Below are 19919 nucleotides of genomic sequence, written 5' to 3' on the forward strand. Positions count from 1 at the left end.
CAAACATCTTTATAGATAACTATATCAAACCAAAGGCATTAGTAAACAAACAGACCTTGTCTCAGAACTAACTGAATTTTAACCTTTAACTCTTTTGATCTTTTAGTTGATGTATAAAGTCAGTTCTCTTAAACATTTTTTTCCCTCTGAAATGTATTGAAGCATGATTTTTACCCCATTTCTGTGAATGCCATTTGAAATTACATTTAGATTTTTATTATTATTATTATTTGACAATATGTGGTTTAAGCGTTCAAAACCTTTTAGAAGCCACTGTTGCTTTAGGTGTCATTATGTAATATTGACTACATTTCAAAAATACAGTAAATGACTAAAAATAAGTAATGACAAAATATTTATATAATAAATATATAAACATTTATATAAGCCAGTTTCCCCTTTTACAACTCTGAAAAACTGAATTGATTTTGCCATATTTTTATAAATGCCACTTGAAATTACATTTGTTTGTTTTTTAATGTTCAAACGTTTTTGGAGCCGCTGTTGCCTTTCTCATAGTTATTATTCATAAATAATTTGTAAATAAATTACAAAAAAAAACACAATAATATTAAATAATAAAAATGTCATTTTATATTTATTTTTATTTTCTTTTAGTAGTTTTTACTTCAGAAATAAAAAAAAAAAAATTATATATATATATATATATATATATATGTATGTATGTTTGTATGTTATAAATTTTAAATAATGCTGTATAAAGTACCAAACATATATACACAAATATTTCTGTAAAAAGTGATAAATAAATAAATATCTAGTAAAATACATCATATTCTACCAGCATCAAAATGTAGAGAACAACACGTACCTTTGTCGTCTTCAAACGGGTCTTCAGAACATGAATGCAGAGTGTGTGTGTGTACTTACGTATGAGCATTTGTGCAGCCAAATACTGTTGGTGTTTGTGTAACATTTGCTTATGTAGATTACAGCGTGCTCAATTAACCTTTCATAGAGTGAGTCCATGTGATCATTTCAATTGTCTAAACCAGTGAACCAAAGAGTGAACTAAACAAAAGAAAGAGAGGATGTGGAAACTGCACGGGACGGAGGGTAACTTACGGTCATTACACTGCGTCCCGGTGTAGGAGGTCATTGAACAGTCGCAGGTGTAGTTCTCCCATTGCTGGATGCAGATCCCCATGTTGGCACAGGAGTCTTCTTGGCATGTAGTGCTAGGACCTATGGTGGCAAAGCAGAGCAATGTAATACTGGGGGCAAACGTCCCGTCATGCTGTTAAGGTGCCATGCAGGTGTGTGTAACAGTACACATGCAGTTTAGGTTAGTAGAGGTACTCAAAAAACATCCCGAAAGCTGTTGAACAAACGTGGCATTCCCTATAACCGACTGGATTTTAGTAATAAACATCATACTCTAGACATATTCAACATGGCTTGTTACAGAAGTAGATTCAGACACGGGGCCAAGCATGAACTTTCTCACATCTGCACAGAGGAACAAAGGTCAATGACAACATTTAATAGCGAGGTGTGTACACAGTCCAGTAGGTACTATTGTTACACATTAAGAACAATAGTGTGCACACCAGCCACGTGCAATCGAGTTGAGCGTGTTCCAAACACATCTTGTGTTCTGGCACACTTGGGTTCATTTTGAGGGAATGCAGCAAGAACAATAGAGCTCATTACCCAATTCAGAGCAAGAGGGTGAATGCATTCCCCCTGAATTAACCATATAAACAAGATAATTGCAAATAAATTGGCTTTTGAGTGCATTTTTCTTGTGAAATACAACTGCGAAAACAAGAGGTTAACCACAAACATCAACTTTAGTTAAGGGGGAGAAAAGAAGGCTAAAAGCGCATTTACTGTGCAACGCAAAGTGCAACTTCAGTACTATGTAAAAGTTCAACATAAAATGATTCACCCCAATTTGTTGACTGTCAAAACTGCAGATAGGATTTCGAATGGAAAATCGGAGAGACTATACTTCAAGATAGTTCTCTGATTTTTCCATTCACATCATTCAGGCTTATAATAGTAGCACATTAACTTATTTTCATGGAATACGTCACATTATGTAAACTGGCCTTATTAAGACAGTATTAGGGTATTTTTGGTTTAAGTTTCTGTACAGATTTACATACAGTAGTTTGTTCCAGTTCACAAATTTGATTAGATGATAGTCATTTCAAGAGTGCTGATAAGGGTCATTCATATTATGCAGTACATTGTCCTATTCCCATTATACAATACAGTTCAAAAGTTTGGCGTCAGTAAGATTTTTAATCTGTTTTTGAAGGAAGTCAATCATACAGTGAAAACAGTAATATTGTGAAATATTATTACAATTTAAAATAACCATTTACTATTTTAACATATTTTGAAATGTAATTTATTCCTGTGATGGCAAAGCTGAATTTTCAGCATTATTACTCCGTCTTCAGTGTCACATGAACAGAAATCATTATAATATGCATCTGATGCATGCTCAAGAAACATTTCTTATCAGTATCAAAGTTGAAAACAGTTACGCTACTTAATATTTTTGTGTAAAGAGTGCTACATTTTTCTCAAGATTCTTTAATTAATAAAAGGTTCAAAAGAATAGTATTAAATTGAAAGAGAAATATTTTGTAACAATGTAAATGTACAGTATTTACTGTCACTTTTGATCAATTTAATGCATCCCCTTCTGAATAAAAGTATTAATTTCTTTAAAAAAAGAATTATTACTGAACTCAAACTTTTGAACGCCAGTGTACATATTAATGCACTGAATACAATATTACATTTTGTTTAAATGTTTAAAAATGGAAATCATAATTTTTTCATAATTAATTGTGTTTTATCACAGTATCACAGCAAAGTGAACCCGAGATCAAATACAATGGAAAATATAATAAAATGCCAATTTATGAGAAATTTTATTCAAGAAATTTCCCAGTTTTTCCCTTTCTATACTCAAAATGTTTTCAAGACAGCATGAAAAGTGCTGAAATTGCAACTCCAGTACATACATTTTATTTATTTGTTTATTTTGATTTATTTTGATAAGTTGTATGTACTGCATAACATGAATGACCTGCAACAATGAACTGAGTCGCATTGGTTCTAAAATGTTAGTGACTTCATATACATGATTTACCCTCAGCTGTGATGATATTCACTTCAACAGCAAGTAGGCTACTCTTATTTGTGATGTCGCTTAAATAATAAAGTGGAAATCACATCTGTTTTGAGTTTACGTGCTCTGTGGGACGCTATCTGAGTTTAAAGTCTACGGTAGCGTGCCGACATTTCCAGATGGATTTTCATGCTAATTTTATTCATTATTTTACTAATCATATTGCTATTCAGTGCATTCAAAGACAAGCTAGAAGAAACCAATGGTGAGATACTTAATGGATTCTCCTAAGCCAGATTCCTCTCTCAGCTGAACGTCGTTAGCGTAAAAAAAGCAACAAGACAAGATATGGACATGGGGACTTAGTTATACAGGAGGGCTCATGTTTTATTAATGTAGACTCTCAGTTGCAATCATTACTTTTCTCTTCTCACTTTGCAAGTCTCATGACCTTCGGTAAAAACACAAGGGCATTTTCTTTTAGAAAGAAGTGAACCATTTTATACCAAGACATTGTTACAGTGAACCAGCTAGTGTCCGCTTTATGTCTGGGTATTGGGAAGAATACAAAACAAACCGGCACAAGACAAAACAGCAGCTTTCAGCCGAGCTCAGAATGGAATTGAACCTTATATACCTTGTAGATCTGCTTTGGTGAAACCAACTTTGTTAAGCAAGAAACAGAAAAGCGAAAACAATCAAAGAGGTAAGAAAGTGGTCGATGGCTTCTGTTAATAAAGCAATGGCTTTACTAACAGGACATGCTTTACCATTCTTAGGAAGGATCTGCACTCTTGAGTTACTGCACCATGGGTTAGAAATGATAATAATAGTCATGAAACTGATGGGTTGATTCAGCATGGCTGGGTTGAAAAAGGTGTAATGGCACTCAATGAAAGTAGCCTATTTAGTAGCTAAAAAAGCGCTACAAGTAAATTAAAACTGCAGTTTGCTTATGAAATTGGGGCTGAAAAATGATCTCATTTACAGTTTAAATATATTCAGCCAATAAAAATGCAGAAAAAGCAGGCTTCGTTTGCATATTCCATTCTAGTCTGCTGTTCTGATAGCAAAAATGTTAAAATGACTTTCAATGCACAGTATGGGCGTGATAATGTGCTAATGCTAACGTAAATCAACAGAAACGGCTAAGACTGTATAAAGCAAGCGGTTGGAGAGGGGACATTTTAATGATGTTGCGTTCTGACAAAACAAAATGTTCCCCTGCATTACTGCAGCATGTAATCGAGCCCTCGCCTTCCTAAGCACAGGTGCATCATTGCCATCTGGTGGATGAAAAGCTTCATTACAACAGAATGGCGCATTCATTGCCATTTGAACCAGCAAAGGATTCTGTTGCCATTGTGGAGCCATTCCATACACGGTTTACAGTTTTACTGTGCACAAACAGTACAGTACAGAGTGATGTGCCTTTCATGCTGGGCTGTGAACATAAAAACCTACTCACGTTCACTTTTGGATGCTGTGCCGGAGAGATAAACGTAAAACACACACACACAAAGTTGTTCTATTCATGTATGAAATGAAGAATTGAATTCAAATGGTGTTGGGTATGTCTCTGTTTATAAAATCCGACAACACACATCCTAAAGATGTGTATTTAAGCACGTCGGCTATCAGACAATCTTATGGTGGCCTGTGTCTTGAAAATATGTGGAATTATGTTAAAGATGAATATTATTTTCTTTGGATTTCACAATAGAGATGGTCACACTTGAAATGGGTCATATCTTACCATTCACACTGCTCATAATTTACCCGGGGTTAACAATTAATTCATAAGCTGACGTTTCTACATTCATAACCGGGTTGCCACGTCTACAAAACAAAATCAGTCCAAACTGGTAAACAAACTTAGCCCAAGGCTTTTTTATTATTATTATTATTATTTTATACAAAAAAATTTTTACCAACGCGGTCTTTACCTTCGTCAGGAGTCCCCTCCGTCAAAATCGCGTTCCGGAAAGATCACTTTAACCAGCGCACTTCAAAAAGGAGAGTAAAATAGCCCTATTGAGCGGAAAACAGTGATCTTGGCAACCCTGATTTCTAAATCACGGGTTCTCGCGACCTGTTTACACAACGGCTCTAGCATTGCTATTCTTCTTATTATTGCCGACTGTAACGTTACTATCAAGTTATTCCTGAATGGACTTTTCATTTTTGGGCTATAAAGGTAAGACTAAAACTCTCCTTCAACTCCAATTCAAATATTTTCCGTCAACATTTGACATTTTCCCCTTAAACGCTGAAACAACTGAACGCGCTAATTAGCGTCTAGCCATGAAAGGTAAAAACCGCAACATCAGTTAACACTGTACTCCGTGTAAAAGCAGTGCTAACCCTGCTCCGGTGCACAGTTTCATAACCCCTGGTAAAAAGCTTTGCTAAGCCCATGAAACACCTTTATCCGGGGTTAAAAGCGAGGCTTAGAACGATGATAACCCAGGGTTAAGCGCAGTGTGAAAAGCCCTTGCATGTAGGGTCTGAAAACTTTAACAATAAGGGCAGCTATAAAAAGTTTTTGAAAAATCATCTTTATGGTTTGCAACACTGATATTGAAGAAGAAAAAAAAACACGGTTTGCATGTTTTAAAATGTGTACGCTTTGACATTAAACCATTAAATGTTCATTAGTTTTAAAATACATTTTCAAATCTGTTAAGACCAGTGGTGTGTTCATAAACTAGTAAGTAGCCTTTTTTCTTTGGAAAACAATCCCAGACTTATGTGTTTTTATCAAGCATGCTGACATTGACATTTCTCACTCACGCAATGAACTCGAGCAACAAAACGTGAAGATGATACAACAAAACACCAAACGATTTAGATAGATATGATTTTATTCTTGGTTCAACAACATGTAAACGTAACATGTATGATACTCAACATAAAAGGGAGGCTTTTTGTTCAAGACAACATTGAGATGGGTGATGGAATTGTGACGGACAATTAATTTTGTAATGGATGGACAGGTCATATAAATGCTTGTACAGTTTTATGCAAACAAGACTATAACAAATCAAAAAAGAACAAGAGAACACTGAGAACAAAAAAGTGAAAGGCCAAAAAAAGAAAAGAAAGTAAAATAACCAACCAACCAAACAAACAAACAATGTCAAGAAATCAAAGACATTAACATGCACTGAAATATGGCAGAGGTCTCGTGTACATAAGAAAATGGGTATTAGCAATGAGTAAGTGAAGAAATATCCTTGTATGGATCTTAAATGATCTGTGTTCTGATCTTTTGGACATATTTGGCATTTAACATACAATCATTTGCTATGATTGAAGCTTTGATGCTGGTTATATGACCATAATATCTGCAATATTTTACTGACACCTAGCTTCTGATAAAATGTCAAATTCTTACATAATCTGTATTTATAAATATTTTTGTAATTTTTTGTGATTTTCTTTTTGTCTTTAATTTTTTATTCTAATCAGTCAAATGCCAGAGATGTAATTTTATCACAATATTCAAATGTTACGTTTATTTCACTCCCATCCAAAATATATACTCAAAACTAAAATAATATTATATATACACTACCATTTAAAAGCCTGGGGTCATTAAGTTTCTTTTTTATGTTTTTGAAAAAAGTCACTTATGCTCATCAAAGCTGCATTATTTGATCACAAATACAGTAAAATCTATTAAATAAAACATTTTTGAATATTATTACAATTAAAAATAACTTTAAATATATTTTAAATATTATTTCTGATATGGAAAAACTGAATTTTTAGCATTCATTACCCCAGTCTTCAGTGTCACACGACACTATCAATGTTGAAAACAGATGTGCTGGTCAATATTTTTGTGGAAACCATGATACATTTTCCTCCAGGATTCTTTGATGAATAGAAAGTCAAAAATAATAGCATTTACTTATTTTTTACTGTCACTTTTGATTAATTGAATGCATCCCTGCTGAATAAAAGTATTACATTCTTAAATAAATAAAACCTTACTGAGCCCAAACTTTTGAATGGTAGTATACATACATTACAACACATTTGTCATAATTACTTAATAGCTGCCCATATTCTTGTTTTATTTTTAATGGTTTAAGGTCAAAACACATCAGATCAAATGCATAAAGTTCCATCTTGACTCAAAATACTGCAGTGTAAATATTCCCTCTGTAGGTCGGTTATTAAAAATGTCACTAATTCATACAAACAGAGACTTGGCTGATCCTAGCATGACCATTGTGGCCAATAAGAATATTAATACGCCAGTGGGTTCAACAGAGAGCTGACTGGGTGAGAGATGAGACAAGCAGGGTGAGAAAGATGGAGTGATGGCTGAGTGAGGTGGAGGTGGAACTACTGTTTGCATTCATGAGAAAGAACGGGCTCCTCGAGCTAGAGTTGTAAGAGGGTGTACCTTCGCATCCTCGCTCGATCTGACCGCTGCGGAACAAGGCATCATTTATGAGGTCGGGAAGGCGTCCGTTCAGGTCCACAGATGCCAGGCAACCCTTAAAACCATCCCTAGAGGCCACAAGTTTCGGCAGGCTGTTATACATGTTGGGCCCCAATCCGGCGATGTAGAGGTCACCTGCGCAGAATGCAGATACAATAGATGCCCAGGTAAACAAAGTAGTGATAAGACTGTGATGGGGGCATGAGAATATATGAATTTTAGCTGGTTATGTACCTTTAAGGTCCAGATTTTTAGCGCCATTGATGCCTTGACTCACTGCCTTGGCATCAACTTTGAGTGTGTGGATGTTACTGTTGTCTCTAGTGATGACAACGTTATGCCACTGGTTGTCATGGAGAGCTCGGTCACTGTTGCCCTTGATTACATTGGGCCCGTTGCCAAGATCAAACACGTAATGTATGTACCTAAAAGACAGAAAAGTGAAGTTCGGTTTACAGGGAGAGTAGAAAGGCCATATCATATGCCATTCTAACTTTTAAGTTTTCTAAATATGTCAATTTGAGATATGCTCATTGTAGATAAATCAATTTTTACTCTCCACTTCCCTTTTTTTTTTATAACAAAGCAAACTGATATGAAATAGTCTCTCAGCTTATTTTGGCCAAGAACTGCCAACTTCCAACAGGAACCACAATTTCTTTTTACTTTTTATGCTTTTTACGAGGGGGTGGATAAATCTTAAATGATACCAGAGATGAAACAATATCTTATTAAGTTGGCTTGAAAAAGCTACTACCGCCAAACTGACTCGGGTTGCTATATCTTTTCTAACTGATCCGGCTTATGGTTTTCGTAAACCAGACTATCAAAACCACCTAAAATCCCATAGACTTTCATTGAGGGGGTGAACACTTTTATACAATAAGACTTATGGTGTATTTAAAGGAACACTCCACTATTTTTGAAAATAGGCTCATTTTCCAACTCCCCTAGAGTTAAGCAGGTGAGTTTTACCATTTTCGAATCCATTCAGCTGATCTCCGGGTCTGGTGGTAGCACTTTTAGCTTAGCTTAGCATAGATCATTGAATCTGATTAGACCGTTAGCATCTTGCTCAAAAATGACCAAAGAGTTTCTATATTTTTCCTATTTAAAACTTGACTCTTCTGTAGATACATCGTGTACTAAGACCGGCGGAAAATGAAAAGTTGCGATTTTCTAGGCCGATATGGCTAGGAACTATACTCTCATTCCGGCGTAATAATCAAGGAACTTTGCTGCCGTACCATGGGTGCAGCAGGCGCAATGATATTACGCAGCACCTTAAATAGGCTTATTGGAAGTTACCTAGCTGGGACTATTTTCAGGCGCTGCGTAATATCATTGCGTAATATCATTGCTGGAAACATGCTAGTCACTTGCTAATCATGCTGGAAACATGCTAGTCACTTGCTAATCATGCTATCAACATGTTAATCACTTGCTAATCATGCAAGCAACATGCTAATAACTTGTTAAAAATGCTAGCCACATGCTAGACGCATGTTAACGACATGCTAGTAACTTTGCTAATCATGCTAATCACTTGCTAATCATGCTAGCAACATGTTAGTCACTTGATAATCATGCTAACAACCTGCTAGCGACATGCTAGTCACTTGTAAATAATGCTAGCAACATGCTAGAAACATGTTAACGACATGCTATTAACTTGCTAATCATACTAACGACATGCTAGTCACTTAATAGTCATGCTAGCAACATGCTAGTCACTTGAAAATCATGATAAAAAATGCTAGTCACTTGCTAATCATGCTAGCAACATGCTAGAAAAATGCTAACGACATGCGAGTAACTTGTTAATCATGCTAGTCACTTGTTAATCATGCTAGCAACATGCTAGCTACTTGCTAATAATGCCAGCAACATGCTAGCAACATGTTAATCATGCTAATAACATGATAGTGACATGGTAGTAACTTGCTAATCATGCTAATAACATGCTAGTAACTTGCTAATCATGCTAACGACATGCTAGTCACTTGCTAGTCATGATAGCAACATGCTAGTCACTTGCTAATCATGCTAGTAACTTGCTAATCATGCTAACGACATGCTAGTCACTTGCTAGTCATGCTAGCAACATGCTAGTCACTGGCTAATCATGTTAGCAAACATGCTAATGACTTGCTAATAATGCTAGCAACATGCTAGACGCATGCTAATGACATGCTAGTAACTTTGTTAATCATGCTAATGACATGCTAATCACTTGCTAGTCATGCTAACAACCTGCTAGCGACATGCTAGTCACTTATTAATAATGCTAGCAACATGCTAGAAACATGTTAATGACGTGCCAGTCACTTACTAGTCATGCTAGCAAAATGCTAGTCACTTGTTAATCATGTTAACAACATGATAGCAACATGCTAGTCACTTGCAAATCATGCTAACAACATGCTAGTAACTTGCTAATCATGCTAATGTCATGCTAGTAACTTGCTAATCATACTAACGACGTGCTAGTCACTTACTAGTCATGCTAACAACATGATAGCAACATGCTAATCACTTGCAAATAATGTTAACAACATGTTAGTAACTTGCTAATCATGCTAGCAACATGCTAACGACATGCTAGTATCTTGCTAATCATGCTAGTCACTTGCTAATAATGCCAGCAACATGTTAATAATGCTAACAACATGATAGCAACGTGCTAATCATGCTAGTAACATGCTAGTAACTTGCTAATCATGCTAACGACATGCTAGTCACTTGATAGTCATGCTAGCAAAATGCTAGTCACTTGTTAGTCATGCTAGCAACATGCTAATCATGCTAGTAACATGCTAGTAACTTGCTAATCATGCTAACGACATGCTAGTCACTTGATAGTCATGCTAGCAAAATGCTAGTCACTTGTTAGTCATACTAGTAACATGCTAGTCACTTGTTAGTCATGCTAGCAACATGCTAGTCACTTGCTAATCATGCTAGCAACATGCTAGTAACTTCCTAATCATGCTAGTCACTTGTTAATCATGCTAGCAACATGCTAGTTAATTGCTAATAATGCCAGCAACATGCTAATCATGCTGGAAACACGCTAACAACATGCTAGTAACTTGCTAATCATGCTAGCGACATGCTAGTTTACTATTTCTTATCTATCTATTTTTCTGATAGATTGAAGTAGTTTTAAAGTTTTGAAGGCAATACAAATTAGTTAAAACTGAAAACCCTCAAACTTTAAGCTTTAAAAACTATGTCAAACTTTCTGGCTAGGCTTTTTCAAGCCAACTTAGTTTGTCTACAAACTTTACTATCTAGTTATCACTGATACAAATTTTTCGAATATACAGAAACCATTTTTAATAATTGTTTAATTTTTGACCCAATAATAGCTACATCTTTTGACTACAACAACACATGCATTGTGAATATTACTACAATTATTGTTATTTATGACATTACATTTATGTGAAATTACTTTGTGCTATAAATTATTGCAAATATACAGTATTTTAGCTTTGTTTTGAGCGACTTATTTAAACAACACATTAAATAAGTTCCTTTTCCTGTGAATACTGTTCTGGCCTACTAAATTATGTAATTTCTCTGTAGACTCTAGATTAATTTAATTTAACTTAAATGAAATGAAATTACCGATTACGATAATTAAATTATTGGTCTATCTCCAAGCACAAACAATAAATAAATAAATAAATAAAAACCTTGAGATTTTATTTGTTTGTTTTTTTACACTGGTTCTTTCTTTCAGGCCTACTTTTATCCAAACAATATATTAAATAAGTTACTTTACTTGTGAATACTGTTTTAGCCCACTAAATTATGTAATTTTTCTGGCTTCAATATTAAAGAACCGATTATTGTGTTAAAAAAAAGTGTAAATATCAGTCAAAAATTTTAGACAAACCAATTATCGGTCTATATCTAGATGCCAAAAAAAAAAACTGAAATTACCTGAAATTTTCTTTCCTTCCAATCATTCTTACAAAACAAGGCAGAATATATGGTTCTGCTTAAAGACTTCTGGTTTACTTGCCTCAATTACTCTATGCTGATAAGATTCAATCCCTAAAACGCCAGATGACACGGTTTAATCTAGTAGCCTCATAAGTGTTACCTAAAGCAGCTTGTTACTTTGTAAACACTTATACCGGCAAGATAAAAAACAAAATAAAGTGGCCATTTCTTCAAAAGGCTTACCCTTTCACCAGCTCTACAGCGATGAAATCACTTCCATCCCCGCTGTTGAAGAGGATGAATCCATCTGGAGAGGTTGTCTTGAACTGGAAGAAAAGGTGCATGGATGTGTAAGCCTGCAAGGTCGCTAGACTCAGGTAACTGCTCTTTGACTTGAACGTCACGGGGTCTGCGATGATGGAGCGCATGCCAAAGCGAGCGTTGAGCTCGCAGTAGTCGATATCACCGTTCTTGCACAGGTCGATGTAGAGCATGCCATTGAACTTGAGGCTTTGCAGGTGACCGATGAAACTGGAGGGGATCATGGAGACGAAATGGCGCTCGGTCATCACGCCCGTCTCGATGTTGTGAAATTCTAACCGGGTGTGATCGCCCACCATCTGACCTACAAACCACAGCAGGTTGGAAAGGAAAACAAGAAAAAAGATGCTGCTATACTACACCCTCAAACAATATTACACTGCTGTACAGGCATAGAAATGCTACCATACACCAAAACCCTGAGTCAGACTCTCCAACTACTGGGTACACAGAGCGAGTTCTACATAATGTCAGCGTAGCAATAAACATGCTGTGTTATTGCTGTAAAACACTAAAGTAGTGTTGGAATGAGAACAACTGACGAAACATTGTAAATGATGTTTCCCACAATTTATCAAAACCACACAATCTGTATCTAAAAAATAACTAGAACTAGTAACTCTGAAAACATTCACATACTTATTTCTGCAGTTTCCTGCAGCTCAAATAAAATAACGCATGAAGAATTGTGTTGTCTTTCAGGGTAGTACCTTCTGCTACGTCATCGTCAACCGTTAGCTTGTAGCTTTTGCCCCTCCGGATCACGCGCACAGTATGCCATTCATTATCATTGAGTTTTTGTCCAGCATACAGTGTCTCTGGTCCTTTGCCTGAGGACGACGGTCATGAAACGTTAATGCCAACCTGAATTGTCTCTGACCAAACCTTTGCTTTCAATAAGAAAAAGTGTAAACTTTTTTGTTGCTTTAAATTTGATGCTAACTATGTGGCAAATCAGGTTAAATTGACTTTTTTTCCAGTTGAGATGATTAACACAATAGAGAAAGCAGAGGTTTGGTGCAGATGTTTTTGAATATTACATAAAAACATAAGCTTTAACAAAAAAACTAAAATTGTTAGCCAATTTTGTTTCCTCTGTTTTTTTTTTTTCACAAGAATCACTTCAAAACATAATCCTTAAATTATAAAATGGCTTTTACTCATAAAAGGTCTTGATACACCACTCAAGGACAAAGTTCTTTGTTATCCTAGTTGTGAATATGTAACTATAAGCAACACTGGCTCAACCAATAGCATGAGTTTGGGACAGGGCTAGAGTATATGCTTGTCCAAACCACTGGCAGAAAGGAGTGTAATATGGGAAACTTGTTTGAAAAGTCAATCTTTTTGCAATTTCGTTTGGTAACACGAGTGATACAGAAATCAAATGCTTCACCTTTAAAGTCAGAATCGGAGTTCGGAATCAGATTCTATATGATGCAGTACATTTGAGGAGTTAAGTAGTCACAGAGGAGAGCAGTGAGGTGTTTTGGATTCAGCTCAGAGCGTGCTATGAAATCCCTCAAAATCTCTTGGCTCTTGGGAAATTGTGTTATGTACCTACCAGCATGCAGTTATCGGTAGTTCTTGAGAAAGAATATTATCTCCCACCCTCTTCAGCACTGACATGAATGTGTTTTGACCGACATGAAGCTCACAATCTGCCATCACTGACATTGTTCAGACAGTTTATCATTAGATCATTCCTACACCGATGCAAAAACAATACCTAGTGCACTGTAACCTACTGAATAATTGCAACTTAGATTTGATTCTGAAAGGGTATAACATTGTCCTTTTCAGAATTTCAAAACATAATAACTAAGCAGAACAACTATTAAAGGCCATACAGGCAATTATCGTATTTTGAAAGCATAAAAATCTCGTCTCAGCTTACCAGGGTTACACTAATGCACAAATCCACCAGTATCAACCACTTTCTGCACAGATTCCACTGCTGTATAAAGGTAATAATCTTAGAGCTTTTAAAAATGCAGGTCTCGTAACAGGAGCTTAAGAACTAATAGCTCTGATAAGCACATCATTATAATTAGTAGCATTATATTAATCTGAGTGATGGAAAGTGTGAACTGGTGCAGGTAAAGGGATGAGACTAATCTAGCATGATGTGAGTGTTTGCTACTTGATCAGAATGACTGATGGAGGCATAGTTGTGGGTTACTGGTTTACTTGGTACATTTCCAGCAGGGCCAGGCTCTCTAGTACATCACCAACACTCATCATTTGGCACAAAAGCTTTTTATCTAAAGTAACTTACAGTCATTGTAAGAATAGCCACATGGAATCCAGCCTGCAACCTTTCTAATATCAGACCACTGTAAGGACAGTATTTAAACAGTCACATTATAAACAACATACGAAACCACTCTAACACCGTGTCCTAACTACACACGACGCGACAAGATTCCAGCGACAAGCAATTTGGGTGTCAACACTAGACACGACACGACAGAATCAATCAAATATCACAGCCAATCAGAAGCGTGTGTGGGTGGGCTCTCTCTGGAAGCGCTCTGCACTCACAACGAAATGGATAAGCTTATAATCTAATTCATAAATATTAAACCTTTTTAACATTATTAAATGTACATACTTTGACCGATTCATCATGAGTTCACAGTTTTAACGTACATCTTTGCTTTTATTTTCAAGATCTGAAGTAAACTATCTGTTGTTGCTTTAAGTATGGCTATAAATGCCATGCAATATGACATTCAAACTCACATTAGATACGTTTAACTTTGAATAAAGCACATAATCAGTACCTGAGATTATCACTGTCATATAGTTTGTATGTTGCTGTTTCAGACGTGGCGTCGCAGAAATAGAAACCATTTCTAAAATAGAAATTTCGCGTGTCGCCATCGCGGCTAGTTGGGACAAAATTTCGATTATCGTGTTGCGGCGTCGCATTGCGTGTAGTTAGGACACGTGACACACAACTATTGCATGCAGATATCAAGATCCATATGGCGTGCAAGCCATTTATAGAGTCATTATTCACACATAAATAGCCAAAATAAGACAACTACAATTAGACATTCTTACCTTTCAAAGTGGGGAAAATCAGTTAGTTCATAGTGGTTTTATTTGTTTTATATCATTGTCATTGAGAGAATTCAAGACCTATTTTTGAGTAAAAGCAGTGTTTTTGCCAAAACTGTACAAATGTTTTCTTTACTAACAGTATAATAGTACAAAAAAGTTAAGTAACTAAATGGCATAGTATTGAACAAAGTCATTTCTGTATTTCTTAGAAGGAAAATTCCAAGAACTTCAGGTAACAACTGAACTGAATGTGCGTCTTTAGCATAATCTTTGTTTTAAGAATTTTGTATTACGCCATACATTAATGAGCTTAAAATTAATTGCAGTAGTTTGACTTAAAATACAACCAACCCAGCAAACATACAAAGCAACAAACAGAAACATGACAAAACCATATTGCATCATATCATAAGAATATGCTGAAATTAGATGCCATTATAAAAATGTAACATTAGTGATTTTATGTTCTCTGTATGCAAATGTATTACAATTTATGTGTAGGAAAAAAGTTGATATGTGGTGACTTTAAACGCTGTATAAACTGTAGTTACTGCAACATGAACATATGGCAAACCTGTCTCAATCCTATTGTCTAAATACAATAATTTAACATAACATGTATTTCTGCATGCACAATAATATTTCATATTAATGCATGCACTACTTTAAACTTAAATACTGCATTCCTTACTAAAGGCAGTAAAAACAAAGTAGTTTAAAAGATACCATACAAATTAAGACCTTTCTATAAAAGATGCTGATAGGGTAGGAAATAGATTGACATGACCGCTAAATTACAGGCCATCGAAAAACAAGCCATGATTATTAAGTCACCACCAGTTATAATTGTGGTAATCGTGACTGCAGAGATGCATCAGATCTTTTCACTAGATGCAAACTGTCCTTGACTAAATGGAGGAAAAGGCACAAGACTTAAGACATTCTTTTCAACAAGAGAATCATTAGGAGCAAAATGAAACTTGAGTGTTAACTTACTGGAGTTACAGTTTATCCTGATACAGTCTAGATGGGGGAAAATAAGTGACAGATGAAATTGCATCCTTCAAGGTTACAGCTGCAGACATCCAAAAACAATAATTCCACCCTTCCGGGGACGTCCACATGCAAAGAGGCGGCCATTTTTTTTATTATTATTAATGAAAGCATTATAATTTAATGAAAAGTCACTGGATTAACTGCAACTGTCAAAGAATTAGATATAATGTCTATGAATAAAATAGTTTTTATGATTATTTTGCTGCTAAAAACAAATAATTGCCTAGTAAGCAGTTTATTTTATAAAATTATAAAATGGCCACTTGGAGCTCACCAACCACAAAGACTATTCAACCCAGAGCGTTATTTTATTTTATTAAAATTATGCTTTTAATTCTCAGACCTATCTGAGGTCCTGCCCCATAGAAATCACACCAGCTCATTAGCTAAATATGCTTTAATAGCTTAAATACATTTAGCAAGAAGTTGGTGTTAGGGCATTTTTCTTGAATACTGATCTGGAATATAATGATTTCAATCTCGCCTTCTCATTTTGATGGCATCATGCTCTGGGTTGGGCTCTGTGTGGCTGGATTTACCATGTGTCGTCAACCGCAACAGAAAAGTGGGAGCAAACAGCCTCGATCCAATAAGCACCAGCACCATGCAGTGGCCTCTGTTCCTCCAGCTAGATCTTCCTGAGATCTGACCACTCAAATGAGCCCTTAATATACTACAATCTCTAACATATTAATAATTGTTTGTAAACGTATAGTTGTAGAGGTCTGCGTTGTCCTAAAAGTAAAATAACATTGTATTTTACAAACTAGGGCAGTCCGGAGCGTACGTCTAATGATATACATATGTATTCAGTTGTGTTTTATGGCTGACAGTCTGTCAAATCATTCCAGATGATTTCTCTGTGTATGCAGTCATAAGACATTCTTGTCTCTTTCAGTATGTTTACAGTGTGTGGGCTATGTTTGTCTCTACTATGGTTGAGCTGTCACAGACGATCAGTCCTACTGTCAAACCTCAGGCTGTTTCCTGCAGTGAGGTGTGAGTTGTGTCACTTCCTTTAATGATGACACTGTGACTTAAATGACCAGTTAGGGTCTCTCATCTCTCGTGTAAAGGTAATGGTGTCGGATTGAGGATTGAGAGGTGCTACCAGCTGCAGGTGAAGCTGAGAGCTCTGTTCTCGGGCTGTTTGCCGACCGGGCCGCAGGCTAAGGGCCTTTGAAGGGGTGAATACCATCTTTTGACAAAGCATGGAGAATGTGTGACAGAGAACTGGACGGGGGGGAGAGGTGACGGTGGTTAAAAGGAAGTGATGTAACAGAAAGGAAATACCAACAAAGCACAAATGTGGTACGAATGGAACCATCTGAGACAGAACATGAGGTTTGTCAGAGAAGAGTTACTGAAGACATTGTCAAGTAGAAAAGATGACAGGAATTAGTGTTAAGTTGACAATCAGAAAGTCACAACACTTGGATTGTAATCATAAAATGGAATTACCATCATTTCAAAAGTCGACATTAAATAAAAAATGCTATGCTATTATGCAGTGCTGTGACTGTCTCAAAGGAGTTTTTGTCTCGACTATGACAATGATCATGGTTAATATATTTAAAAAAATGCACCAAACATTGTGTCCGTTAGGCCTGGGCAGTATGTGTGACAGAAATTTAGAAATTTTGCAATAACTTTATACCGCAATAGACACATCCGCTATGAAATAAGTGGGTAATTTACAGTTGAGACAAATGGAGAAATTTGTAGTAATTTGTAGTAGCATGTCCCAAAAGATGCAAAATATAAAATTGTATAGATTCATTGTTTATGCCTAAATCAATAAAGAATTCAAATGATGTGCAATTATAATGTGAGCTTATTTAAAGGGGTCATATGACGATGCTAAAAATAACATTATTTGGTGTATTTGGTGTAATGCAATGTGTTTACGCGGTTTAAGATTCAATAAACACATTATTTTCCATATAGAGTACATTATTGTTGCTCCTCTCTGCCCCGCCTTTCTGAAATGCGTTGATGTTTACAAAGCTCATCGATCTGAAAAGCGCGGTGTGCTCTGATTGGCCAGCTATCCAGTGCGTTGTGATTGGCCTAATACCTCAAGCATGTGACAGAAATGTCAAATCCCTTACCATATTTGGAAACGCACAGCGTCTCCACGACATGGCGGCGGCAACAGTACTACAGCGAGAATAAAAGTTACGTCTTCTTTCTTTGCGTATACATTTGGGCAGTGTTATGCAAATCTTCCAACACAGTCACGTAAATTTGTGGGGGCATGTTTGAGGCATTTTAGGAAGGAGTGGTTGAGTCTTAACTTTTAGAAAGAATATCTCTTTGGGTTTGAGACTTTAATCTTTGCGACTTTACGGATCTTATCTATGCACAAACAGTTTCTAACACTCCAAAGAGAAAGGAAAATATGAAATTGTGTCATATGACCCCTTTAATCAGAATTTATAGTTGAAAGTATGTGTTATATATATTATAATTGCATTAGATTTCATTACAGTATTTCATGTTTTTACCTGAATGATATGTGACCATGGACCACAAAACCAGTCATAAGGGTCAATTTTTCGAAATTGAGATTTATACATCATCTCAAAGCTGAATAAATAAGCTTTCCATTGATGTATGGTTTTGTTAGGATCAGCGACTTAAGACTGGTTTTGTGGTCCAGGGTCACATATTATGCAGCTAATGCTCTTCATACTCCTTCGGTTGTTATAAACAAATGTATCTTTTGATTTGCATCAATGAAGTTCAGAATAAAAGTATAAAGTACTATTTTTGAACTTTCCATATATATAACTATATTGTGATATATAATATTATATTACTTGTACAGTGATATAATATCATACCACCCATCCCTAACATCAATTAGTAGCCAAAATTTGAATTTACCGTCAATTACTTTATTAAGAAAACAATTCAAACTGAACTCAATCAAATGTCTGGTGAACCATGCAAATAAAGAAAAACGATAAAACAACATCTTAATATATCTTATTAATAAATGTAATGATGATGGATGCAGGGGAGTGTGGGGCTGGAATGATGGACAGATAGGAAGAGAGAGAAATTTTTTTTTTTAATCCTGAGGTTTTATACAATACCTAAGTTGACCGTGAGTTTGACGCGACTGCCGTCCAGCTCTAGCCGAAGAGTATCGGCGGAGTCGCGTGAGGTGGTGGCCATGAGCAGGCCGTACGCCCGCTGAGACATGAAGCGAAGGGACACGTCCTCCGCTTCAGTGTGCATCACGGTAGGCATCACCACTTTCATGTACATGCTCCCGTCATAGCTCAAGATGGACGCCTCTGTGGACAAAAGAACACAAGATTTAGACAAGTTATAACTAAAAAAAACTTTGCCATGTCAAATGTCAAATTGTATCCCTAAAAAATCCTAAAACATTACAACACAACATAAACCAACAGTCTGCACGTTCAAGACCATGGCCTGCAAAAATTTTAATCATCTTCTTGAGGAAATGCATGACTAAAACAATGCACAATGAGTTAACACAATCTGCACAAGCCTCCCACAAGTTTCTATTAACTGGCTCAACAGGTAAATGAACAGAGCTCTCCTGCCATGGGAAATGTTGAAGACATCTGCACTTTTCAGCAAGCTGTCTCACAGATGGCCAGTCAGGCACACTGCTAGGACGGGACTGATGGATGTGGCGATGCCCTTTCTCCCCAGCCTCACCCCCTGACTGACATTCAACGTCATTCAAAGAAAGACATAAATCACATCTAGGGTTTTTATAGACGAAATGAATGAGGCCACATAAAATCTCACTTCAAGCTAAACATTTTAGAAAAAATTCTGCAGCACAAGATATTTATCTTTTGTTACAATAGTCAATGAAGGTCAAAATAAGTTTGCTTCAGACAGATAATATAATACTACCATTTAGATATTTTTTCTTAATAGAAATTCATGCTTTTATTCAGCAAG

At 36.1% G+C, this 19919-nt stretch overlaps 1 protein-coding gene across 1 annotated transcript in view; it reads right to left on the reverse strand.

Moving 5' to 3' along the window:
* Nucleotides 1-879: 879 nt before the first annotated feature.
* LOC107676277 (neurexin-3a-like) overlaps nt 880-19919 on the reverse strand; it is a 136220-nt gene continuing 117180 nt past the window's right edge. Inside the window, exons 9-17 of the mRNA XM_016470808.1 lie at nt 19070-19273; nt 15909-15935; nt 12554-12673; nt 11766-12147; nt 7803-7993; nt 7530-7703; nt 4581-4595; nt 3750-3776; nt 880-1206 (exon numbers count right to left, since the gene is read on the reverse strand). Coding sequence (XP_016326294.1) covers nt 995-1206; nt 3750-3776; nt 4581-4595; nt 7530-7703; nt 7803-7993; nt 11766-12147; nt 12554-12673; nt 15909-15935; nt 19070-19273 — 1352 coding nt within the window. The 3' untranslated portion in view covers nt 880-994. The remainder of the gene's footprint in view (nt 1207-3749; nt 3777-4580; nt 4596-7529; nt 7704-7802; nt 7994-11765; nt 12148-12553; nt 12674-15908; nt 15936-19069; nt 19274-19919) is intronic.

The sequence above is a fragment of the Sinocyclocheilus anshuiensis genome, unplaced genomic scaffold (assembly GCF_001515605.1).
Source record: "Sinocyclocheilus anshuiensis isolate Anshui unplaced genomic scaffold, SAMN03320099.WGS_v1.1 scaffold3105, whole genome shotgun sequence".
Classification (NCBI taxonomy): domain Eukaryota; kingdom Metazoa; phylum Chordata; class Actinopteri; order Cypriniformes; family Cyprinidae; genus Sinocyclocheilus; species Sinocyclocheilus anshuiensis.